Raw genomic sequence first — 26,890 nt, 5'->3', positions numbered from 1 at the left:
TTCCAAATGAACCTTTGGCAAGGAGTCCAGAAACTTCACTTAATGAATGTAATCTCACCGGTCCCGCCTCCAGAAAGAGGCAGGGGTTTCTATTCAACCCTATTTCTAATCAGGAAGAAAGAAGGCACTTTTCGGACTATCATAAACCTGAAACCACTAAACGGGTTCATCCGTTATCAGAAATTCAGGCTGGAGACCCTAGCATCTACAAACCCTTCTGCTAAGCAAAGACGTCTTCATGTGCACAATAGACCTACAAGACGCTTATTACCACATTCCCATTCACACCGACTCACAGAAGTTTCTCCGGTTTGCAATCCAGGATATATCAGGGAACGTCCATCACTACCAGTTCAGGGCCCTTCCCTTCGGGATTTCATCTGCGCCAAGAATATTTACCAAAGTAGTGGTAGAGATGGTCGCCTTTGCCCGAAGACAGGGACTTATGATTATCCCTTATTTGGACGATTTCCTTCTAGTCAGCGAAAGTCTCAGCCAAATCAGTTCGAACCTGAGGCTTTTTCTCTCCATCCTAGACGATCTGGGGTGGATCGTAAACAAAGGAAAGTCCGTCCTCACCCCCTCAAGGGAAGTTAGTTTCTTAGGGATGATCCTAGACTCCCGAAAGCAAGCGGTATTCCTACCTCGAGACAAAATATCAGTCCTCCAACAAAAGATCAGGTCCTTTCAGAAAAGAAGATCTTGCTCTATCAGAGAGGCGATGAGTTTGCTGGGCCTGCTAACATCTTGTATTCCGGCAGTTCCCTGGTGTCAAATACACTTCAGACCCCTACAGTCCTGGATCCTGAGTGTCTGGAACAAGTGCCAATCCTCTCTAGATCATCAAGTAAGTCCACCAACTCGGATTCTGCAGTCCCTAAATTGGTGGAAAGACCACGGAAACTTATCACGGGGAAATCTGTGGCAGAAGACTCCCCAGGTCCAGGTAATAACAGACGCAAGTCTGTCCGGCTGGGGTGCAAAGGTGGGGGATCGTATGTTCCAGGGCACTTGGCCAGATTCGATCAGATCCCAGTCATCGAACTTCAGGGAACTGAGAGCAGTCTGGGAGGTGTTAAAGGTAGCAGAGGAAATGTTGTGTCATCATCACATAAAAGTGCTGTCGGACAACACTACGGCCATTGCCTACCTCTCCCATCAAGGGGGAACACGGTCCGTAACCCTACAAGCACTGTCAACAAAAATCTTTGCTTGGGCAGAACAGAATGTGGCCTCTATATCGGCAGTTCATCTGAAGGGAATACTAAATCAGGAAGCGGATTTTCTCAGTCGCCACAGAATCGACCATACAGAATGGTCTCTAAGTCCAGAAATATTCGGGCTAGTAGTAAGGAAATGGGGGATGCCCGACGTGGATCTGTTTGCCACCAGGGCAAATTCAAAGGTGGAAACATTCTGTTCCCTAAACCCCAGGGACAGACCTCATGCCTTAGACGCCTTCGCCATTCGTTGGCATTGGAATCTGTGCTATGCCTTCCCTCCACTTCCTCTAATTCCGAAGGTGGTACAAAAAATTCTCCAAGACAAGGCCACGGTGATTGTGATCGCTCCCCTATGGCCAAAGAGAAGCTGGTTCTCATCCCTCCAAAAATTTTCCCTACAAGATCCATGGCTCCTTCCTGTGCGGGGGGATCTACTCCAGCAGGGTCCAGTTCTACACCCAAACCTGCAGTTTCTGAAATTGGCGGCTTGGATCCTGAGTCCCAAACCCTGAAGCTTCAGGGCCTGTCAGACGAAGTTATTGCTACCTTGAAAGCCTCCAGAAAGAAGGTAACGTCAGCAATTTACCTTAAGATCTGGAAACGTTTTTGTTCCTGGAGTGGGGACGAATCGCCACATTTGCGTAAACCCAACATCCAAAGAATACTGGATTTCCTACAGCAAGGTCTGGACCTGGGACTTAGACCCTCTACCTTGAAGGTCCAAATCTCAGCCCTAGGTTGTTTCTTTGACCAAGATATAGCCGGCCATCGTTGGATCAAAAGATTCATTAAGGCAGCGACGAGGCTCCGCCCAACGATCACCGCCCGTGTCCCTTCCTGGGATCTGAACGTCGTTCTTACAGGCCTTACTTTACCACCCTTTGAACCCATGTCTGACTGTCCAATAAAATTATGGTCCTTGAAAACGGCCTTCTTAATTGCGATAACTTCGGCCCGCAGAGTAGGGGAATTACAAGCCCTATCAATCAGGGAACCCTACCTCCGTATTCTAGATGATAGAATTATTCTCCGTCTGGATCCTGGATTTCTCCCCAAAGTCGTATCCAATTTTCATCGGAGCCAGGAAGTTACCCTACCTTCTTTTTGCCAGCACCCCTCTAATGACAAAATCGGCGTTTCACTCTCTGGACGTTAGACGGGCAGTCCTAAACTATATCACGGTGACGGGGAAGTTTAGGAAATCTGACAATCTACTAGTCCTTTTTGGAGGAAGATTTAAGGGCCAAAAAGCCTCCCGGTCCTCTATAGCTAGATGGCTCAAAGAAGCCATTAGTCTTTGTTACCAAATACAAAACCTTACATGTCCAGTCAACATTAGGGCCCATTCCACTCGGGCCATGTCTTCCTCTCAGGCGGAGAGAGCTGGGGCTTCTCTGGAGGAAATCTGTCGTGCTGCCACTTGGTCCAGCATTCATACATTTATAAAACACTATCGCCTGGATCTTTCCAGATCTTCTGATCTGTCCTTCGGGCGGAAAGTCCTCCAGGCTGTAGCCCCCCCTTAACTGATATATTTTTTATATCTCCTTGTATGCCGTCGTGATGATGCTATGGAAAAACCGGAATTAGTCTTACCGGTAATTCTGTTTCCATGAGATCATCACGACGGCACGTTATTCCCTCCCTATGATTTAAATCGTTTTTGACCTAGTAGGTCTCTAGAAGGTATGAAGTAATACCTTTTTTTCACTATTTTCCACCACCGGGTTGCTCTGTGTGATTTTGGAAACACTGGTGTTGGTGGTGGGAGAAGGGTATTTAACCTTTCTCTGTTCCTGCCCCTACAGAGGTCGGGGATCAATCTCCTTGTATGCCGTCGTGATGATCTCATGGAAACAGAATTACCGGTAAGACTAATTCCGGTTTTTTGTTTGGCTGTTAACCCTCAATGTGTTAAAGAAAAAAAATTGATTAAAATGGAAAATCTGCCAAAAAAGTGAAATTTAGAAATGTTATCTCCATTTTCCTTTAATTCTTTTGGAACACCTAAAGGGTTAACAAAGTTTGTAAAATCAGTTTTGTGTAACTTGAGGGGTATAGTTTCTATATTGGGGTTTCCACTGTGTAAGCCCCACAAAGTGACTTCAGACCTGAACTGGTCCTTAAAAAGTGGGTTTTGGAAATTTTCTTCAAAATTTTAAGAATTGCTTCTAAAATGCTAAGCCTTCTAACGTCTTAAAAAAAATAAAAGGACATTTCCAAAATGATGCCAACATAAAGTAGACATATGGGTAATGTTAACTAATGAATATTTTATGTGTTATCACTTTCTCTCTTTTAGGCTACTTTTACACTTGCGGCAGGACGGATCCGACATGCTGTTCACCATGTCGGATCCGTCCTGCGGCTATTTCGCCGTGCCCCCGGGCCGCCGCTCCGTCCCCATTGACTATAATGGGGACGGGGACAGAGCTCCGGCGGTGCACGGCGAAAGCCACCGGACTAAAATTACTGCATGTCAGGTTTTTTAGTCCGGCGGCTTTCTCCGTGCACCGCCGTGCTGCGCCGGAGCTCCGCCCCGTCCCCATTATAGTCAATGGGGACGGAGCGGGGGCACGGCGAAATAGCCGCAGGACGGATCCGACATGGTGAACAGCATGTCGGATCCGTCTTGCCGCAAGTGTGAAAGTACCCTTAAAAGCAGAGAAATAAAAATAAAAAATTTTTACATTTTGGATTATTTTTTTTTTTTTTTTATAAATGTGAAATATTTTGACTCAAATTTGCTACTGTCATGAAGTACAATCTCAGAATGGCCTGGATAAGTAAGTGTTACAAAGTTATTACCACATAAAGTGACATGTCAGGTTTGCAAAATTAGGCTCAGATGGAAATGGCCCAGATGTTAAGTGGTTAAGGAACCTTCCTGGAGCCCAGCCACGCCCGCCTGTGAAGGAGCCCAGCACCGCCTATGTCCTCCGAATCTCCTCCTTTCATCAACGATAGATTGCCGTAATCTCGCGCATGCGCAGTGCCGGTATAGTGTTCCTTCCCTGTGCTGGCATCAGCCTCAGGGAAAGAACTGCACATGCGCGAGCTCGCGGCAATCTATCGTTGATGAAAGGAGCAGATTCGGAGGACATAAGCGGTGCTGGGCTCCTTATAGCCCAAAACTTAGTGACAGAATCCCTTTAAGAGCCAGTTACTCCAAGGTAATTTTTCTTTTTTCTGGAGAACTGTCTCTGTAGGGGACTTGAACCTGCGATTGCTTGTGCTATACATTACAGTCCTTCTATAGTGTCTTTTCCATTCTCCTATTACCCCCTGCCTCTGGGAAGCTGTAATAGGAGCACTTACAAGCCTGGCCTTGTCATGGTGGAGGCAGGGTGCCCCCTCTCTCTGTGTAACCAGTCAGGTGCTGCGGTTTAAATTGGCTGTAGCCTCTGAAGTTTTAAGCCCTCTTTCACACGAGTGAATTTTCTGTCGGGGTGCGATGTGTGAAGCTGAATCCTGACCCGTTCATTTCAATGGGTCTGTGCACATGAGCGTGGTTTTTCATGCATCATTTCTGTGTTCAGGAAAAAGCGCAGCGTGTTCTACATTCTGCGTTTTTCACACAGCTCTGGTTCCATAGAAGTGAATGGGGCTTCCGTGAAAGTGTCTGGATGCCAAGCGGTTTTCACTGACTCTTGCTAGGAGATATAGGTGGTTCTTTTTTTTATGTGCTTGAAAAACTGATTAAAAATGTTTGTACCCGCGTGAAAAAAAATGAAACTCTAAACGCAGTCACAGATAAAACTGAACTTTTTCCTGAATGGACTCTGAGATAATCTGTAACGAAAGAGGCTCTATCACCACGTTGAAACCTACACAACCAGGCATATAGCATGGTAGGCAATACCCACTAGATTTGATCACTGGGTTATAATGAATATATAGTGCTGAGAGCAGCCCAAACAATTCAATGTACTAAACACACCAAAAAATAGCATCAAACGTGTATATATAAACATGAAAGAGTCTTTATTTAACATACATTAATTTAACAAGTATAAAAACAGCAGCAAGGAAGGGGGAAACCTTCAGTGAGGGAAAAAAAACAACCCTAGAGGCGGCTGAGGGGTCAACACACAAGGGTATATAGATTGCAGAGAGAAGCCACACACAAGCAGGCCAATAAGACAATAGAAGCCATCAGACATAAAAATCCTAAGTAAGGCATAAACGGACCTATGTGTGGAAAGAATAAGCAAATAACTACCCAAGAATGCGTGTGGAACCCTCAGTCGCCTCCTCCCGACGTCGTTTCGCCAGTAACACCTGGCTTCTTCCGGGAAGTTGGTGCCAGTGCTCAGCAGACATTCTGACTTATTCCAGCCACTCCCCTGGTGCTAAATACTAATGCCTTTCTCCTTCAAAACATCCCTCTTACCCTTAGGCCTCCTGCACACGGCCGTTGTGTGCATCCGCGGTTCAGTTTTCTGTTTTTTTTCGCGGACCCATTGACTTTCAGTGGGTCCCTGGAAAAATCGGAAAATGCACCGTTTGGCAGCCGCATCCGTGATCCGTGTTTCCTGGCTGTGAAAAAAATATGACCTGTCCTATTTTTTTTCACGGTCAACGGTTCGCGGACCCATTCAAGTCAATGGGTCCGTGAGAAATCACGGATGCACAAATGATTGTCATCCGCGTCCGTGATCCGTGTCCGTTTTTTCCTATTTCAATGGCAAACTTGACTTAGATTTTTTTTTTTTCATTTTTCATGTCCGTGGATCCTCCAAAAATAAAGGAAGACCCACAGACGAAAAAACGACGGAACAAATGGAACAAATACTGTCGTGTGCAGGAGGCCTTAGATTGACAGCTCTAGACTTCAGGTCTAGTGCTGAGATCCTGCGCCCTTGCTAGAGCGGTGCGTGCGCACAACATCTTTTTTGGCTGCTTTCAGAGCAGAGAAGATGAATACTGTCAGGTTTAGTGATGTGAACGGCACCTGCGCAGCATTTATCTTTGCTAAAGACGTGCATAAGCACTATTCTAGTGAGTGCAGGCGTGAGATCTCGGCCGCTGGAGCTGCTCATACTGCATAAGCCCCCCCTCAGTTGCATAGGAATAAGTCTGAATTTCTCCTGAACATTCGCACCTGCAGTGAAAATAAAGGTGTCGTTCTAATCGGCTTCATCAACCCTACCGGGCTTTATCCCTGGTTGTATAGGGTTGATCCTGGTGACAGAGCTGCTTTAAATGGCCAGGACTTGGCTCTAGTGACTGCAGGCCAGTGTCATGGGTGTAACGGCCATCACAATACACATGGATTGCTCTCCGCTCCGGAGCCTGTGCTATATCCTCCTGTGCACATCTGCGGTATCCATTGGTGGATGATCAATGGGTAACACAGGGGTGCCCAACCTGCGGCAACCCAGCTGTTGCAGAACTAAAACTTCCAGTATGCTTGGACAGTCTACAGCTATTTGGGCATGCTGGGAGTTGTAGTTTTTGCAACAACTGGAGGGCCTCAGCTTGAGCATCCCTGGGTTTACATACATTTGCTATAATCTAGAGTGTGTGTATTCTTCCCTACAATCTGTGAAAGAAAGGGGATGGGTAAGGTCCATGTATGCTTGTACCATTAGGGTTAATTCTGTGATATTCCCCCCACCTCTTCCTACAAAAACCATGATGTGAATTGTTTGAACATACCCTTGGGGAAATGGCTCTAAAGTTGATGCTTACATTAATCATTTGACTCGCACCTGATTGTGGATATTCACATTTCTTCATACATTTTCTCTTATTTTGGGAACTTGTGTGCAGAGCGGCTTGAAAAATAGTTTGCAGCCTGGCGCCTAATACCGCCGCTCTGCTGGTCACCTGGCTGTAGCAGCGACTAGTCACAGATCACTGCTACTTTGCACTTGACTGACATCCCATTCACCATTGCCAGTGCAGACTTTACACTCCATGCTGGTCTTTGATCAATTGAGTGGCCGTGACCACAGCAGGCACTGATTACAACCGTGGCTAGTCACTCCTGCTGTCCCACCCAGATGACCAGTATAAACTGGTGTGCCCTGGTGTTACAGCTAGATTTCTCCTCTGTACAGAAACTGGTGATTTCAACAAGGACACACCTATAAAGGTATTTTCTAGCCCTACAGCAACATCCTGGTAGTTTAATAAGCACCCATTAAGCCTAGCCTGTCAAAGTAGCTAGAGATGAGCAGAAAATACTTTCAGCTTGAGCATCGTCGGCTCGAATCTCTGCATATAATGTAATGTGTACACGGGACTGCAGGTGAAAGGAGTATCGCACATGTGGCATTTGTATGTTTGGCCATCGGTGATCTTGTACATGGCTTATTTATAAGCAAAAGTGCTTTGTCTGTGACATTTATCATTTGCATTAAAGGTGTATTCTGGTTATAAAGTTATCCCCTATCCACAGGATAGGGAATAACTTAGATTGGTCCTACAGCTGGGTCCTCCACCGATCAGGAGAACAGGAGCCCCATACCCCAAATTAACAGAGCAGCTGTCTGTGTTCGGCTATCTCTGGAACTCCCATAGAAATGAATGTAGTTCACACACATTCCCAACCAACCACTCATGATCACTGGGGGTCCCAGCAGTATAGCCCCCACCAATCTAAGGCTACTTTCACACTTGCGTTCGGGGCTCCGCTTGTGAGTTCCGTTTGAAGGCTCTCACAAGCGGCCCCGAACGTATCCGTCCAGCCCTAATGCATTCTGAGTGGATGCGGATCCGCTTAGAATGCATCAGTCTGGCACCGTTTGTCCTCCGCTCCGCTCAGCAGGCGGACCCCTGAACGCAGCTTGCAGCGTTCGGGTGTCCGCCTGGCCGTGTGGAGGCAAATGGATCCGTCCAGACTTACAATGTAAGTCAATGGGGACGGATCAGTTTGAAGTTGACACAATATGGCTCAATTTTCAAACTGATCCGCCCCCCATTGACTTTCAATGTAAAGTCAAAATGGATCCGTTTGCATTATCATGAACAAAATTTTTTTATTTTTTTTGTTCATGGTAATGCAAACGGATCCGTTCTGAACGGATCTAAGCGTTTGCATTATAGGTGCGGATCCGTCTGTGCAGATACCAGACGGATCCGCACCTAACGCAGGTGTGAAAGTAGCCTTATAGTTATCCCCTATCCTGTTGATAGGAATCCCCCCCCCGCCATTTTGCGACTTAGAATTCACAAATGGCGACAAGACTTTTTAGTCTTGTCGCCATTTGCGACTAGACCCGCTGCTCTGAATACAGCGGCGGGGCACAGATGCCCCACCGCCGATGTTCTTCTCAGCAGCGCAGTGGAGGAGTCTCTCCCTCCCCCTGTGCTGCCGCCGCCAATAAGAGAGACAGGAGGAGGAGGGGCTGTGGCCACTGCGCCGCCAATGAAGATAACTATCTGTTAATACAAATACAGGAGGCGGGTGCTGGAATCAAATAGCCGGCACCCGACCTCTATGACAGGGAGCGGTACCTGAAGAGTTAACTGCCGCTGATTGCAGCTCCCTGTCATAGAGTTCAGGTGCCGGCACCAGCCTCCTGTATTTGTATTAACAGATAGTTATCTTCATTGGCGGCACAGTGCGCCCCCCCCCCCCAGTATAATAAAAATGGGTGGCACAGTGCGCCCCCCAGTATAATAAACATGGGTGGCGCAGTGGGCAGTGCCAATGAGGGTTAAAAAATTAACTCGCCTCCTCCAATTGATCCCGTAGCTGCCGGTCTCCTGTTCTTTCTTCAGGACCTGTGGTGACGTCACTGAGCTCATCACATGGTCCATTACCATGGTGATGGATCATGTGATGAGCACAGTGATGTCACCACATGTCCTGAAGAAAGAACAGAAGACCGGCAGCTACGGGATCAATTGGAGGAGGTGAGTTAATTTTTTATTTATTTTTTAACCTTCATTGGCACTGCCCACTGTGCCACCAATGTTTATTATACTGGGGTGGGGGGGGGCACACTGCGCCACCAATGTTTTACACCAGGGTGTTGGGGGGGCACATTGTGTTGGGGGGGCGGGGCACACTGCGCCACCAATGTTTATTATACAGGGGTGTATATGTTTATTATATTGACCTTCTACTTGGCATTCTGTATTAAAGAATGCTATTATTTTTCCTTATAACAATGTTATAAGGGAAAAAAATACAGTGAATAGACTGTCACCTAGCAACCATGCGTGAAAATCGCACCGCATCCGCACTTGCTTGCGATTTTCACGCAGCCCCATTAACTTCTATGAGGCCTGCGTTGTGAAAAATGCACAATATAGAGCATGCTGCGATTTTCACGCAACACACAAGTGATGCGTGAAAATCACCGCTCATGTGCACAGCCCCATAGAAGTGAATGGGTCCGGATTCAGTTCGGGTGCATTCCGGTATTTTGAATGCCGGATCCGGCACTAATACATTCCTATGGGGAAAAATGCCGGATCCGGCATTCAGGCAAATCTTCAGTTTTTTTTGCCGGAGATAAAACCGTAGCATGCTGCGGTTTTATCTTTTGCCTGATCAGTCAAAATGACTGAACTGAAGACATCCTGATGCATCCTGAACGGATTACTCTCCATTCTGAATGCATGGGGATATACCTGATCAGTTCTTTTCTGGTATAGAGCCCCTAGGACGGAACTCTATGCCGGAAATGAAAAACGCTAGTGTGGAAGTACCCTAAAATATTAAGTTTAAATCCCCCTTTCCCAATTTTACATATAAAATATATAAACAATAAATAAACATAATTACGTAGCGCTGCGTCCGAAAAGTCCAAACTATTAAATTATTAAAAAATATCTCCTATGCGGTGAGCATTCGCCATTTTTTAGTCACCCCAAAAAATAGGATAGGACTGTTCTATTATGGGCCGAACGTTTCCTAAAATGCGAAATGCACGCAGCTTTTTTTTGGTGGTTTTTTAAAATTAATTTTTGTGCGGTATTTATGGTGACGAAAGCGAATCAAAATTTTGGTATCTAAACAACCCTACGCCGATCTGATCGGCGTAGCGTTGTCACGATACCAAAATTTTGATTCGCTTTTGATTTGGCTCCTAAATTTTTTCAGTTCAGGAGCCAATGGCTACTAGGTATTTTTTTTAGTCTGGAGCACTGCACTGCTGCTGGATTGCAGGGTGGTCGTGACCATGGAAACGAGCAGTGTATAATGTGATGAATGCTATTAGCTGAAGTGAGAACCTCTTTAAAAGGCTTGCACAGGATTTTTATGTTAAGGTCCTATCCTAAGGATGGGCCATTAGTATCTGATCAGTGGGGGTCCAACACTGCACCCCACCAACATTTTGTGCTAGAGCTTTGTGGTACTCCAACAGCTGATGGGGTGCAGGTCCCCACCAATCAGATATTGATATCCTATCCTGAGGACAATCTACAGGTAGATCAGATTAATTCCTAAGGTTTTGTTCACATATAGATTTTCCTCTATATTTAGCGCTTCCGTGTTTCCCTGAAAATAAGACACGGTCTTTATCAATTTTTGCTCAAAGATGCGTTGGGGCTCATTTTCGTCATTGGCACGTCCCTTGCCGTTACACTGCAGCCAGGTGTAGCTGTTCACTCCTCTTAAAAACTGGAAACAGCCATACATCTCGGAAGTGAAGTGACACCAACAGGACTACCCAATCTGTATGTGAGCCCGGCACTAGCCAACCCCTAATGTTCTTGTGGGGTCTTTTGAGGGTGTCTGCTTTCCTTGATGAACGATCTACTGTATCTGTCCTGCTTTATTCTGTTTCCTTTTTCTTACATTTATAGCTTCCTGGACACTATTTTAAATAAACTTTTTTTTATGAACTGGAACTAGGACTTATTTTTGGAGTAGGGCTCATATTTTAAGCATCCTCCAAAAATTCTGAAAAATCATGCTGGGGCTTTTCAGGGTAGGTCTTATTTTTGGGGGAAATGGTAGGGATGAATAAATAAATTGTCTCATCAACAAGCGTTCTTCAGTTGTGAGGCAGTGTCCCTGCTGCTGAAGAATCTCCCCTGCCGCTTGAATAATGGAGTTGGACATTTCGCCTGGCTGTGACAAACTTGTGCCTGCAGTGCCGCTCCATGTAGTGGTGGAAGAGCAGGGGCTGTTTCTGCAGCAGCAAATATTCATGCACCGCAACCTGGGAAGGTAGCAGCGCTTGCACAGGGAATGAAAGCGGAGATGTCCAGCTCTGAGTCCAGCAGGAAGCGGGGATTCCTCAGCATCGTGGACAGCCCATTGGTGTGTGAGATCCTGATGCATACATCAAATTTATCCAAAGGACCCTACAGACCTAAGTGATGGCAGATGTTTGGACTTTATCTATAAATGCTCTGTATGTACTGTCTACATAGGCTCTGTAGGATACTATTACGCTGTGAGCCGTTTCAGAGCACTCTGGTTCACTCCTGTTGTGAACTTGGTGCTGGTGACTGCCCGCTTTACAATACATGGGCTTGATAGCCTATCTGGTGCCAGAAAAAGTTAGGCCCCTTTCACACGGGCAAGTTTTCCACACTGGTGCAATGCGTGACGTGAACACATAGCGCCCGCACTGAATCCTGACTCATTCATTTCAATGGGGCTGTGTACATGAGTGATTGTTTTTCCTGCAACGCAGGCAACATAGAAGTGAATAGGGCTGCGTGAAAATCGCATTGCATCCGCAAGCAAGTGCGGATGCAATGCGATTTTTACAGATGGTTGCTAAGGAGATGTGAATAAATAGGGATGAGCCCCGGCACGCCATTAAAGTCCATTTACTTTATTATTTTCCATTATAACATGGGTATAATGGAAAATGGCATTCTTTAATACAGAATGCTAAGTAAAATGTCTCTTGAAGTTAAAAAAAAAAATAACTCGCCTCATCCACTTGATCGCGCAGCCGTTATCGTCTTCTTCTTGCAGGATCTGCAAAAGGACCTGCGCTGACGTCATCGTGCTCACCACTTGGTGACGTCACCGCAGGTCCTGCTGAATGAAGATAGAAGATCCTAATTCAGCAGTCAAGCATGCGATCCTATTGGTGACAGCCATCTGTGTATAAAGTCATAGAGGGAAGGCCTCTATGATAGGACCGCCTCCTTGATTTCAAAGCCCAGAAAGAGCAGGAATTTAAATTAGTAACTTAGAAGTTTACTGTAGAGATGAGCTAATTTCAGGTTATGAAATGCATTCACACTTCGTTTACTGGTAAAAGGTAAATTGCGTTATGGATTCCGTTACCACGGACCATAACTCAATTCTATGAATGCATAACAGAATACCTTTAGAGGCATTCCGTCATAATAGAAGTCTATGGGCTGCAAAACAGATCCGTCCTGTTTTCGTTATGCAGGAGAGGACTCATTCATTGGTCACACGGCCTAGGTGTAGTTCAGCCCCCATTGAATTTATTTTAATGGGGTTGAGCTGCAATACCACGCACAGCGTTTATCTAAAGGCAATTACAGCCCAGAATGAGTGCTAATAGACTATATACAAGTTGAATGGTGCTCGCTTAAATTATACCCAATAATCAGTCTAACAGTCTTTTTACACAGACCAAAGTTTCTGTCAATTATTGGGGGAAAAACCAAAAGTTCCTGATTGCCTGTCAGCTGAGATAAGGGCTGTATTTACATGCAGCTGCTTGTCCCTGATTGGGAATCGTTGTTCCTGGGCAGCAGATCACTGTTGAATGTCCTGGATAAGGGTACTTTCACACTTGCGGCAGAGGATACTGGTATGCAGTTCAGTCACCGGATCTGGCAATACGGACGCCAACAGATGGCATTTGTCAGACTGATCAGGATCCTGATCCGTATGACAAATGCATTGAAATGCCGGATCCGTCTCACTTTTTTTTTCGGTCTGAGCATGCGCTGACCGCAATGCCATATCCGTATAGCGTTGAGCGAGCACCAAAGTGCTCGGGTGCTCTGGCCGAACACATCAGTATGCTCGTGTGGTATATCGAGCACAATGGAAGAACCCCAGGCACCCCTGCTCGGTAGAGAAGAGGGTGTCTGGTTCATAAAAAAAAAAAAAAAAAAAGGTTAGAAATTGATGGAAACCCAATCAAAATGGTTTGGAAACCATTAAGAGGATAGATGGATGCGTCTAAGGCTACTTTCACACTAGCGTTCAGAGAGGATCCGTCTGGTGTCTGCACAGACGGATCCTCTCCTATAATGCAGACGTTTGGATCCGTTCAGAACGGATCCGTCTGTATTATAGTTTAGAAAAAATTCTAAGTCTGAAAGTAGCTTCAGACGGATCCGTCCAGACTTTACATTGAAAGTCAATGGGGGACGGATCCGTTTCCGTTAGTGTAGCCTTTTGCATGGAAAATTCACAATAAAAATTAGCGATTAGAATATTTGCGATCTACACTGAGTTATTACCCAGCTTTCCCAGTGTCAGATATTATCCTAGTATAGATTTAGAATATTCGCAAACGCAAATTTTTATTGCGAATTTTCTATGCAAAAGGCTACACTAATAAGCTTGTCATAAGACTCAGTCTAATATTCTTGTCAGAAGACTATGAAACCAATAGAGGGCGCTATTTAGTTATGAACAGCGCCATCTATTGCTTTTATAGTCTTCTGACAAAATGATTAGTCTACTCTTGTAATAAGACTGAAACCAACAGATGGCGCTGTTCATAACTCAATAGCGCTGGTTTGAAATATCTGCACAAGGCTGTTATTTGTCTCATGGATAGATTGATGGCTTGCACATACCTGGCTTTTGGCATATACCCTTTTGTGTGGTTGTCTAATGCATGTCATAGGTAATCGGAGTCTAAGACGCATCCAGCCATCCTCTTAAAGGGCTTCTGTCACCCCCTCAAAACTCCTTTTTCATTTTTGGGCATATTAAAATCCTTATTGGACGACTATTCCCTATATAGGGCTCTTACCTTGTTCTGTGGCTTCGTTTCATAAAAAATCGAGCTTTTAAAATATGCTAATGACTTCACTACCAGCAAGTAGGGCGTCTACTTGCTGGTAGCCGCCGCATCCTCCTTTTAAAAACCGCCCCCTCCTCCAGTTGATTGACAGGGCCAGCGAGCGCTCTCCTCCTCCGGCTGGCCCTGTCAGCATTTCAAATCCTGCGCCTTAAGTGTCTTCATTCGGCGCAGGCGCTTTGAGAGAAGGATGCTCGCTTCCTCAGCACTCCCTCAGTGCGCCTGCGCCGATGACATCTTCTCTTTCAGGTTTAGAGGTGACGTCATCGGCGCTGAATGAAGACGCGTAAGGTGCGGGATTTGAAATGCTGACAGGGCCAGCCGGAGGAGAAGAGCGCTCGCTGGCCCTGTCAATCAACTGGAGGAGGGGGCGGTTTTTTAAAAGGAGGATGCGGCGGCTACCAGCAAGTAGACGCCCTACTTGCTGGTAGTGAAGTCATTTGCATATTTTAAAAGCTCAATTTTTTTTTTTTTTTTTTTTTTTTTTTTTTATATGAAACGAAGCCACAGAACAAGGTAAGAGCCCTATATAGGGAATAGTCGTCCAATAAGGCTCTTAATATGCCCTTTAACCACTACAAGACCGCCGTACGCAGGATTGCGTCTTTGCGGCGGCCCTGTTATTCTGAGTGGACGCGCCGGCGTGTCCTCTCGCGAGATGCAAGATTTCCTGTGAACGCGCGCATGTTCACAGGAATCGGAGGTAAACTAGCTGATCTGCAGCCTGCCAGCGGCGATCGTTCGCTGGCACACTGTAGATGCGATTTTTTTATTTATTTTTATTTTTTTATTTTTATTTTTATTTTTTTACCCCTAAAAGGTATATTAGACGCTGTTTTGATAACAGCGTCTAATATACCTGCTACCTGGTCCTCTGGTGGTCCCTTTTGCTTGGATCGACCACCAGAGGACACCGGCAGCTCTGTAATAAGTAGCACCAAACACCACTACACTACACCCCTCCCCCCTGTCACTTATTAACCCCTGATCACACCATATTAGACTCCCTGATCACCCCCCTGTCATTGATCACCCCCCTGTAAGTCTCCATTCAGACGTCCGTATGTGTTTTGCGGATCCGCAGAACACATACGGACGTCTGAATGGAGCCTTACAGGGGGGTGATCAATGACATATTGCCCATATAGACTCCCTGATCACCCCCCTGTAAGGCTCCATTCAGACATTTTTTTGGCACAAGTTAGCGGAAATTTTTTCTTTATTTTTTTTTCTTACAAAGTCTCATATTCCACTAACTTGTGCCAAAAAATAAAATCTCACATGAACTCACCATACCCCTCACGGAATCCAAATGCGTAAAAATTTTTCTTCTCACGCTTTAGTCCCCCTAGAATGCCTGGGCAGTATAAATACCCCACATGTGACCCCATTTTGGAAAGAAGACACCCAAGGTATTTTGTGAGGGGCATGGCAAGTTCATGTAAAATTTTATTTTTTTTGTCACAAGTTAGCGGAAAGGGAGACTTTGTGAGAAAAAACAAAAATAAATCTATTTCTGCTAACTTGTGCCAAAAAAAAAACTTCTATGAACTCGCCATGCCCCTCACGGAATACCTTGGGGTGTCTTCTTTCCAAAATGGGGTCACATGTGGGGGTATTTATACTGCCCTGCATTTTAGGGGCCCTAAAGCGTGAGAAGAAGTCTGGAATCCAAATGCCCTCCTAAAAGATACTCATTGGAATTTGGGCCCCTTTGCGCACCTAGGCTGCAAAAAAGTGTCACACGTGGTGTCGCTGTACTCAGGAGAAGTAGGGCAATGTGTTTTGGGGTGTCTTTTTACATATACCCATGCTGGGTGAGAGAAATATCTCTCTATAATGACAACTTTGTATAAAAAAAATGGGAAAAGTTGACTTTTAGAGAGATATTTCTCTCACCCAGCATGGGTATATGTAAAAATACACCCCAAAACACATTGCCCTACTTCTTCTGAGTACAGCGATACCACATATGTGACACTTTTTTGCAGCCTAGGTGGGCAAAGGGGCCCAAATTCCAATGAGTACTTTTAGGATTTTACAGGGCATTTTTTACACATTTGGATTCCAGACTTCTTCTCACACATTAGGGCCCCTAAAATGCCAGGGCAGTATAACTACCCCACAAGTGACCCCATTTTGGAAAGAAGACACCTAAGGTATTTCGTGATGGGCATAGTGAGTTCATGGAAGTTTTTATTTTTTGTCACAAGTTAGTGGAATATGAGACTTTGTAAGGAAAAAAAAATCATCATTTTCCGCTAACTTGTGACAAAAAATAAAAACTTCAATGAACTCACTATGCCCATCAGTGAATACCTTAGGGTGTCTACTTTCCGAAATGGGGTCATTTCTGGGGTGTTTGTACTGTCTGGGCATTGTAGAACCTCAGGAAACATGACAGGTGCTCAGAAAGGGGTTTCCATCAATTTCTAACTTTGGTTCACAAAAAAAAAAGACACCCTCTTTTCTTTAGAGCAGGGGTGCCTGGTTTGATGCTCGGGTCTCCCATTGACTTTCTTTGTATTAAATTGTACTCTAGCTCCCACAGTATTCGGCCGAGCACTTGAATCTGCTGAGCATAGCGATGCTCGAGCTGAACAGCAGTTCGGCTGAGCATGCTCGCTCAACACTAATCCTGATGCATCCTGAACTGATTGTTCTCCATTCAGAATGCATTAGGATAAAACTGAAGCGTTTTTTTCCGGTATTGACCCCTAGGACGGAACTCAATGCCAGAAAAGAATAACGCAAGTGTGAAGGTACACTTAAAGGGAACCTGTCACCTCTACTATGCTACCCTCACTGAGCGTTTCTAGATGTTCATTGTGTTACCCTAAACATATAAATTACACTTTTAATTTCATTTGCAGACGAATTCAATAAGTATTATGCATTTTTTTGTACTTCCCGCCTTTTATGCAAATTAACGTAAGTCATATCTTTCTTGTGTGACCAGGGAAGAGTCATATTTTCAAGCTCTGACTCATCTCAGATTAATTTGAATATGTATCAAATCGTGAATGAGCATGTGCTCGTTTAGCGGGTAACTGCTGGCACCTTTTACACATGCCAATTATGGGAATGAGCATTTCTACAGGCTCTCATCCCTGATAACTGACCTGTTGGCTCTTAAATTATGACTGCTTTGCATTTTGGAGGGTGAGGGATGGGTCCCTTTCTATTAATCCCTAGAGTTTGATCAGATCAAGTTTTTATGTTTAAATGTAATCTTTTACTTATTTTTGTTGTATCCATGTTACTATAATGGAAGTAAAAAGTCTTTATTTCTCATCAGAGGGTAGGGTAAGAAAAAGGAAGATATAGATCCTAGACTGTTCAGTACCTCCCAAATTTCATAGCCCAATGGTTGCCCCATGATATAAAGAAAATACCGTATTTTTCGCTTTATAAGACGCACCTAGGTTTTTGAGGAGGAAAATAAGAAAAAATATATTTTGAACCAAAAGGTATGCTTTTGGTGGATTTTGAACTAATGGTCTGGGGATGACACTTATGGGGCTCTCTGGATGATGCACTATTATGGGGGATGTGTGCTGTGACACATAGGGCCATGAGGGGGGGCCAGGATAAGATGCTATATGTGTGGATGACACACATATAGCATCTTATGCTGGTCCCCCTCCTGGCCCTATGTTTCACAGCATTACAGTACTTTATTCTTTGTATGTAAAGTCTTTCTTTAATCCTGAATCAATCGCTCTCCTTTTGATAAACTAGCTGACACTGATATATCGCCAGCCGCTATTCTGCACAGCGTGGCCGGCGATACATCAGTTACAGTGCAGGGAGGGAGGAGGGGCTGGAGGCAACTCACAGCGGGGCCCGATGCAGTCACTGTATTACACCGGGCCCCGTGCACAGAAGTCTTTGTATGTAAAATCTTTCATTATTCCTGATCCATCGCTCTCCTATTGATAAACTAGCCTAATCGCCTGCATCAGTACTCACTATGGCTGTAGCGTGCTGTCCGACCGGCGTGTGACTGACGTCACTCAGTCAGTCACGCTCCTCCCACTTCATTAATGAGGCAGGAGCAGGATGAAGTCATGTGCCGGAGGGACCGCACGCTACATTCATAGTGAGTACTGATGCAGGCGATTACGCTAGTTTATCAATAGGAGAGCGATGGATTCAGGAATAATGAAAGATTTTACATACAAAGAGACTTCTGTGCGCGGGGCCCGGTGAAATACAGTAACTGCACCGGGCACCGCTGTGAGTTGCCTCCAGCCCCTCCTCCCTCACCGCACTGTAACTGATGTATCGCTGGCCACGCTGTGCAGCATAGCGGCCGGCGATATATCCGTGTCCGCCCTGTAAGAAAAAGTCCACCATCGTTTTATAAGACGCACTGTCATTTCCCCCCATCTTTGTTTGGAGGGGGGGGGGGGTGCGTCTTATAAAGCGAAAAATACGGTATATAGGGGCACATTTATTAAGACCAGCATTTTAGACGCCAGTCTTGATAAGACCTGCACCTGGCGGTGGATCCTCCAAAGTTATGAAGAGGCGCTGGCCTCTTCAAACCTTTGGCGGATCCACCGCCGCTTTCTTGCTGTCTTACATTTAGACCGTTTTCTACACCTAAAACAGGCATAGAAAAAGGTAAATGAGACGGCCCTTCCTCGCCCACGCCACACCCTTTATATATATATTTTTTATTTATTTTTTTAGACCTGGTGTTTAGTGGGGAGAAGTCACAATCTGCACCAGAAATACACCTAATTTAAAGAGGACCTTTCACTTTTTAAAACTATGTGAACTAAGTATGCTGCCATGTAGAGCGGCACCCGGGGATCTCACTGCACTTACTATTATCCCCGGGCACCGCTCCGTTCTCCCGTTATGCCCTCCGGTACCTTTGCTCCTTAAGTTATAGTAGGCGGGTCTTCCCTTGTCCTGTGGGCGTCTCCTTCTCCTAGGCTGCAGCGCTGGCCAATCGCAGCGCACAGCTCACAGCCTGGGAGAAAAAAACCTCCAAGGCTGTGAGCTGTGCGCTGCGATTGGCCAGCGCTGCAGCCTAGGAGAAGGAGACGCCCACAGGACAAGGGAAGACCCGCCTACTATAACTTAAGGAGCAAAGGTACCGGAGTCTATAACGGGAGAACGGAGCGGCGGGATAATAGTAAGTGCAGTGAGATCCCCGGGCACCGCTCTACATGGCAGCATACTTAGTTCACATAGTTTTTACAAGTGAAAGGTCCTCTTTAAGCGTATTTCTGTTTCATAAATGAACCCCCATAGTCTAGAAAAATAAACAAATAAGAACTCATTTTTTTGTTTTCATTATAAAATAGAACTCGTTTTCTGTGTAGCCGCTTTGTTCTGTCTTTTGTATTTTTCACCTTTTTGTTCCTCATCCATGTATTTGTATTTAACATGTAATATCTTATTTTGCAGTAATCTATGCCAGCAATTATGACCATGTTAGCAGACCATGCAGCTCGGCAGCTGCTGGATTTCAGCCAGAAACTGGACATCAATCTTTTGGACAATGTGGTCAATTGCTTATATCATGGAGAAGGTGCACAGGTAAATAAGAACATTTTTATATGCATGTATTTATTAATCTACAGTCCCATTATCCTGTAATGTAGTAAAACCAGAATTGCATATTTGTCATTCCCCAGAGGAGTTGCCTGAAATGGGTGATTTTACCATTGGCTCCAAAATGGCAAACTACGGTTGTTTAATTTTTCTACTTGAAGAACAAGACTATTACATTATGTAGAGATCATTGGCCCCTTATGTACTGTAGACAATAAACTGTGGTTTATACATGGACAGAGGGAAACCTCTGCTCTTGTGTGAAAAGCAGTCAATTAGAGCTCCCAATTACTAATGAAAGTTCCTTTTGAGAAAAAAATAAATTCAGATACATTATATTGTTGTGACTTATTCCCCCCCAGCTATACCAAGTTATTCACTGTATAATTACAAGGTACAAGTTTTTGTAATATATCTTATTTTTGGACTGTAAGACTCGCCTAACTATAAGGCTACTTTCACACTCGCGTTTTGTGCGGATCCGTCATGTATCTGCACAGACTGATCCGTTCAGATAATTCAACCGTCTGCATCCGTTCAGAACGGATCCGTTTGTATTATCTTTAACATAGCCAAGACGGATCCGTCTTGAACACCATTGAAAGTCAATGGAAGACTGATCCGTTTTCTATTGTCCCAGATTGTGTCATAGAAAACGGATCCGTCCCCATTGACTTACATTGTGTGTCAGAACCAATCCGTTTGGCTCAGTTTCGTCAGACGGACACCAAAACGGCAGTGTTTTGGTGTCCACCTCCAAGGCGGAACGGAGCCAAACTGATGCATTCTGAGCAGATCCTTTTCTATTCAGAATGCATTATCGCAAAACTGATCCGTTTTGGACCGCTTGTGAGAGCCCTGAACGGATCTCACAAACAGAAAGCCAAAACGCAAGTGTGAAAGTAGCCTAAGTTTTCTTCGCTCCCCACCCCAAGGTCTACACAATAGGAAATTTGAAAAATGTTTTCTACTATTTAAACTTCCCTGATAGTTTAACCCCTTAAGGACCAGCGCTGTACATGTACGACACAAGGTCCGCAGGGTGCTGGGGCAGGATCGCGGGGGAATCAAGGCACCAAGCAGAAGGAAGCTGTGGGGATGGTTGGGGATGGTTGGGGAAGGGGGGTCATGGGGAGGTGACCGGTGCTGAACTAGTTGGCACTGGTCTCCTCAGGTCAGGCAGTGGACTCCAGTGTTTGTAAAATCTGTTTTGAATAGCTTGAGGGGTGTAGTTTCTAAAATGGGGTGATTTATGGGTGGTTTCTAATATGTAAGCCCCACAGTGACTTCATAATTGAACTGGTCATAAAAAAATTGGGTTTTGGAAATTTTCTCAAATTAAGATTTGCTTCTAAACTTCTAAGGGCTCTTTCACACTTGCGTTCTTTTCTTCCGGCATAGAGTTCCGTCGTCGGGGCTCTATGCCGGAAGAATCCTGATCAGTTTTATCCTAATGCATTCTGAATGGAGAGAAATCAGTTCAGGATGTCTTCAGTTCCAGACCGGAACGTTTTTGGGCCGGAGAAAATACCGCAGCATGCTGCACTTTTTGCTCCGGCCAAAAATCCTGAACACTTGCTGCAAGGCCGGATCCGGAATTAATGCCCATTGAAAGGCATTAATCCGGATCCGGCCTTAAGCTAAACGTCGTTTCGGCGCATTGCCGGATCCGACTTTAGCTTTTTCTGAATGGTTACCATGGCTGCCAGGACGCTAAAGTCCTGTTTGCCATGGTAAAGTGTAGTGGGGAGCGGGGGAGCAGTATACTTACCGTCCGTGCGGCTCCCGGGGCGCTTCAGAGTGATGTCAGGGCGCCCCACGCACATGGATGACGTGATCGCATGGACACGTCATCCATGCGCATGGGTCGCTCTGACGTCATTCTGGAGCGCCCCGGGAGCCGCACGGACTGTAAGTATACTGCTCCCCTGCTCCCCACTACTACAATGGCAGCCAGGACTTTAATAGCGTCCTGGGTGCCATAGTAACACTGAACGCATTTTGAAGACGGATCCGTCTTCAAATGCTTTCAGTTCACTTGCGTTTTTCCGGATCCGGCGTGTAATTCCGGCAAATGGAGTACACGCCGGATCCGGACAACGCAAGTGTGAAAGGGCCCTAAGCCTTCTAACGTCCCAAAAAATAAAATGTCATTTCTCGCCCAATTTCCTTGGGGGACACAGAAGACCTTGGGTATAGCTCATCTCCCTAGGAGGCGTGACACTAAGTGAAGACTGTTAAGCCCCTCCTCCACAGCTATACCCTCAGCCTGGAGAGAGAGACTGCCAGTTTTTGCTTAGTGTCCAAGGAGGCAAGACACTCCCTGCTCTGCAGGGCTGCTTTCTCCTTGTTTCAATTTTAGATTTTTACTTTTTTATTTTCTTTTTGTTCCAGATCATCAGGGATAACAGAGACGCACTAGACCTCTCTGTTCTCCCGGGGTTGAGCTGCGCCAGTGCCGGTCACCCGCACTGCTGCCTCCCCCACAGAAGGCAAGGTGGACCAGGGCAGCCCAGCTCCCCTGCATCCCGCCAGCGCAAGGGTCGCCCGCACGCCAAGTCCCTCCCCCGGCGTCCTGCCACTACGGTGCCAGTAGCTGAAGGGGCGACCCTGCTGGAACGGACCGAGGGTGAAGACGGCTATGGTGAGAGATTGGCTTCTCCAGCCCTACGTCCCCCCCCTCCCCCCTCGGTCTCCTGCGTGCCTGACCCTTACCTGGGCCTATGGACCCTTCTGTCCCTGCTAGACCTAGGCTGGCCCTGGGCTGCCGCAGGTCGACATCTGCTCCCTCTCTCCTGGCCTCCAGGACATTGGCACCCTTGTTCCTACAAGAGGAATGCCTAGGGAGCTGCGGAGGTCCGCACCTAGCTGCCCCTGACGGAGGGGTCATGCAGGCGTCCCACCCTCACAGACCCGGTCTCAGGGTCCCCCTCCCTCTTACCGGCCACTACTTCAGGGCCAGAGGGCCCGCGCCTTGCTGCCACTGACCCTCCCTGCTCTCACCGGTCCAGGGGAAAGGTGGTTGTAGCTGCCGGCAGGGGTGAAATCATATGGAGCGCTGTTCTAGGCCAAGGGCCCGCTCCAGGGGTAAAATGGCTGCCGGGTGCAGGGTCCTGACTTCCGGACACCTGGGTGGGCACCGCGGCCTGCAAAGGAGCGCTTCAACAGCCCCGGCTGACCGTCGGAACCTTCCGGTCGGCCGGGCGCCGAAGTCTTGTGTTCCACTTCAAGACGATCCCGCTCTATCCGGGTCCCCGGCTCGCGGGGTGGGCACCCGCGGCCGGTATGTGCCGCTCCGTAGGCCCGGCTGGTACTTTAGGTACTTGCGGCCCCGGTCAGCCGGGCGCCGCTAAAAATTTAGGCCCCGGCTCTTCCGGCCCGCGGGGTGGGCACCCGCGGCCGGTATGTGCCGCTCCGTAGGCCCGGACGCTACTTTAAATACTGTGCGGCCCCGGTTCGCCGGGCGCCGCTAAAAATTTAGGCCCCAGCTTCACGGCCTACTAGGCCGCAAAAATTCAGGCCTCTGTTGGAGGGGGCTGGAACTTCTCCAGGCGCAAATTTTTCCCGCCTGGAGGTTCCCCCGCCCACAGAGGATAGGCCTGTATGGGTGGATCTGTGCCCTGTAGGTGGCATCTGCCTCAGTGAGGCTGTGTGTTTAAAAAAAAAAAAAAAAAAAAATATTTATTATATATATGACTTGTGGGCTGCGCAGGACGCTGCAGCCTCATCTCAGAGTGCTGCCTGTATACATGCCCCCCTTCCATAGGCGGCATGGTGTCGCGCTCCCCGGCTGCGGCGCTGCCAGGTTCTTTTTTCCCCTTCTGGGGGTTTTTTTGCCCTCTCCGCGCTACGGCGCTGGTCAAGGTGCATGCTTTTTTCTGTAGGCAACATTCGTCACCCTCTCCAGTTATGGTGCCTGCCATGTGCAGGACCCCCCTCCTGGGCGGGATACTGCACTCTCCCTAACTGCGGGTTGGCCTTGTGCATGATCCCCCTTTCTTTGGCGGCCTACTGCAGTTTCTCCGGATACAATGCTGGCCATGTGCACGACCCCCTTACATAGGTGGAACACGGCACTCTTACTGGATTCGCTGCTGGCCATGTGCGTGCCCCCCTTCCATAGGCGGAACGCTACACTCTCACTGGATTCGTTGCCGATCATGTGCATGACCCCCTTTTTTAGGCGGAATACTGCACTTTCACCGGATACGGTGCTGGCCATGTGCACGACCCCCTTCCTTAGGCGGAACTCTGCACTCTCACTGGATTAGCTGCCGGCCATGTGCGTGCCCCCCTTCCATAGGCGGAACGCTACACTCTCACTGGATTCGTTGCCGATCATGTGCGTGACCCCCCTTTTTTAGGCGGAATACTGCATTTTCACCGGATACGGTGCTGGCCATGTGCACGACCCCCTTCCTTAGGCGGAACGCTGCACTCTCTCTGGATTCGCTGCCTGCCATAGGCATGACTCCCTTCTGTGGACGGCATTCGGCACTCTCACTGGATTCACTGCCAGCCATGTGCATGACCACCTTCCATAGGCGATATGATGTACTCTCATTGGATTCACTACCGGCCTTGGGCATGCCTCCTTCCCGGGTGGCGGCATACATACACTCCCTCGGTCGGTGGTTGTTCTCTCGCCTGTACATTGTTGGCCATGTGCATGACCCCTATACATGCACTCTCTCTGGATCCACCGTCGGCCACATCATGACCCCCCTTCCGTGGGCGGTGTACGCACTCTCACTGGATTCGCTGCCGGCCATGGGCATGCCTCCTTCTGGTGGCATACACGCATTCTCACCGACTGCTCGCATTCTCCCTGAATGCGATGCTGGCCTTGTGCATGATTCCCCCCCCCCCCCCTTCCTTTTCTGGGCGGCATACTACGCTCACCAGATACGTTGCTGGCCTTGAGCATGGCCTCTAACATGGGCGGAACGCTTGCGCTCCCCTTGGATACGGTGCTGGCCTTGGCGTGACCACCCCTCATTCCATGGGTGGAATTTTGCACGCTCACAAGATTCAAGGCTGTCCTTGTATGTGCTGTACTGGACTTGCACATGTTCCCCTTCATTGGCGGAGTAGTTACACTCTCACAAAATTTCGGTGTTGGGTGAATTGTCGCACACTCACTTAATGCTAGGATAGCCCTATGCATGTCCCCCTTTTTCCCTAGGTGGACCTCCTGCGTTTCCGCTGGATACTGTGTGGCCATGTGCATGTCGCCTTTCTGGGCGAAGTATGGTATGCCCTACTTCTCTGACGTAGGTCCGGCCTTGGGCATCTCCCCCTTTTTGGGGCAGGCCTTTGCATTCTTGCCCACTGCAGTTTGCCAGGTACATTTCCTCCCTTTCGGGGCGGTCAGTTTGCGTTCCATCGCATTCCATATTAGTCTTGTGCATAACTCCTTTCAGTTTGCACTCCCGTAGATACTGTGGCACTCTGTGGCTGGCCCTCTTCGCGGTGTTATATTTTTGCAGTGAGCGGACGTTCTTGTGCGTTGTTTGGGCCGTGTATGCCTTCTCGTCCTGTAGGTGGGTTGGCCTTCTCACTGCTTACGGGGCTACTCGTACGTAGCCTCCTTCCTCCTGCGACATTCTTTTTCTCTTGGGATACGATGATTGCCGCAAGCCTTGCACTATTCTCTAAGGAGATCATTCTGGTGCAGTGTGGTATGATTCTTTCCGGATTGGCGCCCTCGGTGCTTCAGTCTGACCTGCTACCAGGTTCGGGCGCTCTTCTTGGGGAGGTCACCCAACTTTTCTTGGGTGCTCGCTTATACAGGTCCGGGGGACCTCCACCTTGGGTTCTTCAGGGTATTCGCCTTCTGCGTGGCGGTGAACCGGGCGTCTCTGTGTAGCGGTGTTCTGCTTTTGAGCTGTCCTATGGCCTCTCTGTTGCCCACCCCCCCCTTTTTTTGTTGGAGGGTGTTATACCGGCCTCTGTCTCGCCTGCCTTTTCTCGCCGGCTCTGTTTGACTCCCACTCGGTACAGATCATTCCGATGTGGCGTCTGTTCCGGCCACGCTTCAGAGGCTGTTCCTTCACTGCCCTTCCCTCTGGGGAGAGCATGTTTGTTCATTTGGATGGTTATGGTGTTCCTTTTCAGTCTCCCTTGTCCACACTGGCTGTACTAGCTGTGTGCCTAGTTACCGGGTCTACCGCTTTCTGTCCTCCCGCTGGGTGCAGATTGCGTTTTTTCCATTCTAGGCAATGTTTCGGCTTTGGATTCACCTTCTCGGTAACTTGGGAGGACTACCATTTGGTCAGGATTGTCTTTTGATCTCCCACACCGGAACTGTAGTCTGTCTTCCTGTGGTGGCTACATTGGCTTCGGCTTTAGCCTGTCTTGTCCTGGCGGTTGCTGGGCAGACCCTTCGGTTCCTGTCCGTTTGTCCTTCTGCTTCCCCACTCTGGGGGGATACGGGACAACCTTGCTCGGGGGCCGACGGGACCAGTTTTACCGACTGTTCTACCCGTGTTACTGGTCCGCGCCTGATCATTGGGTTTTCACCCGCTTGCCCAGGCGACTCTAGTGGGCTCGCTAGTGTTCGCTTCTAGCCGAGTTTTCGTCCAGGATCTGTGGTAGGACTTAGGGCTTTACCTGGGGTTCTGTGGGAAGCTGGGCGTTCCCCCACTCTGCCTTTCTCCATGGTTCTGTCTTTCTCCAGTCCGGCCTGGACCTGGGGCTGGGACTCTGTTGCTTGAAGTATCAAGTGTCATTCCTGTCAGGAACTTCTTCCATGGAGCGGCTCTTGGGTTCCTTTGTACTGCCCTCCGGTACCGTCCTGGGAACTACATACTGGGCTCTTGGCGCTCCAATTTTTCCTTGGAGCCGTTACAGAAGTTCTCTCTACTCCTTCTGTCCTGTACGGTTGGGTTTTCTGTAGCCATCGTGTCTCTGACGGGTGCCTGAGTGGCGGCCCTTCTTGTTCCGAGCCTTCTGTCTTCCCCCAGGACAGGATTGTTCTCCATTCCGTCTCTTCCTTCCTTCTGAAGGTGGTATTTGTCCTTCATTTCATTGAGGCAGTCGTCCTCCCCTTCCCCCCCCCCCCCCCCCCCCCGGGAACGGACACTTCACCGATTTGGACGTTGTTTGGGCCTTGCAGTTTTTACTTGGAGATCTCCGACTCTTGTCGAGTTC

At 47.5% G+C, this 26,890-nt stretch overlaps 1 protein-coding gene across 1 annotated transcript in view; it reads left to right on the top strand.

Moving 5' to 3' along the window:
* Positions 1-26,890, top strand: part of XPO1 (exportin 1) — a 101,170-nt gene that overhangs the window by 17,832 nt on the left and 56,448 nt on the right. Inside the window, exon 2 of the mRNA XM_040429734.1 lies at positions 19,592-19,723. Within this exon, the coding sequence (XP_040285668.1) occupies positions 19,598-19,723 (126 nt within the window). The 5' untranslated portion in view covers positions 19,592-19,597. The remainder of the gene's footprint in view (positions 1-19,591; positions 19,724-26,890) is intronic.

The sequence above is a fragment of the Bufo bufo genome, chromosome 4, assembly GCF_905171765.1.
Source record: "Bufo bufo chromosome 4, aBufBuf1.1, whole genome shotgun sequence".
Classification (NCBI taxonomy): domain Eukaryota; kingdom Metazoa; phylum Chordata; class Amphibia; order Anura; family Bufonidae; genus Bufo; species Bufo bufo.
This window is presented reverse-complemented; position numbering and strand designations above follow the sequence as displayed.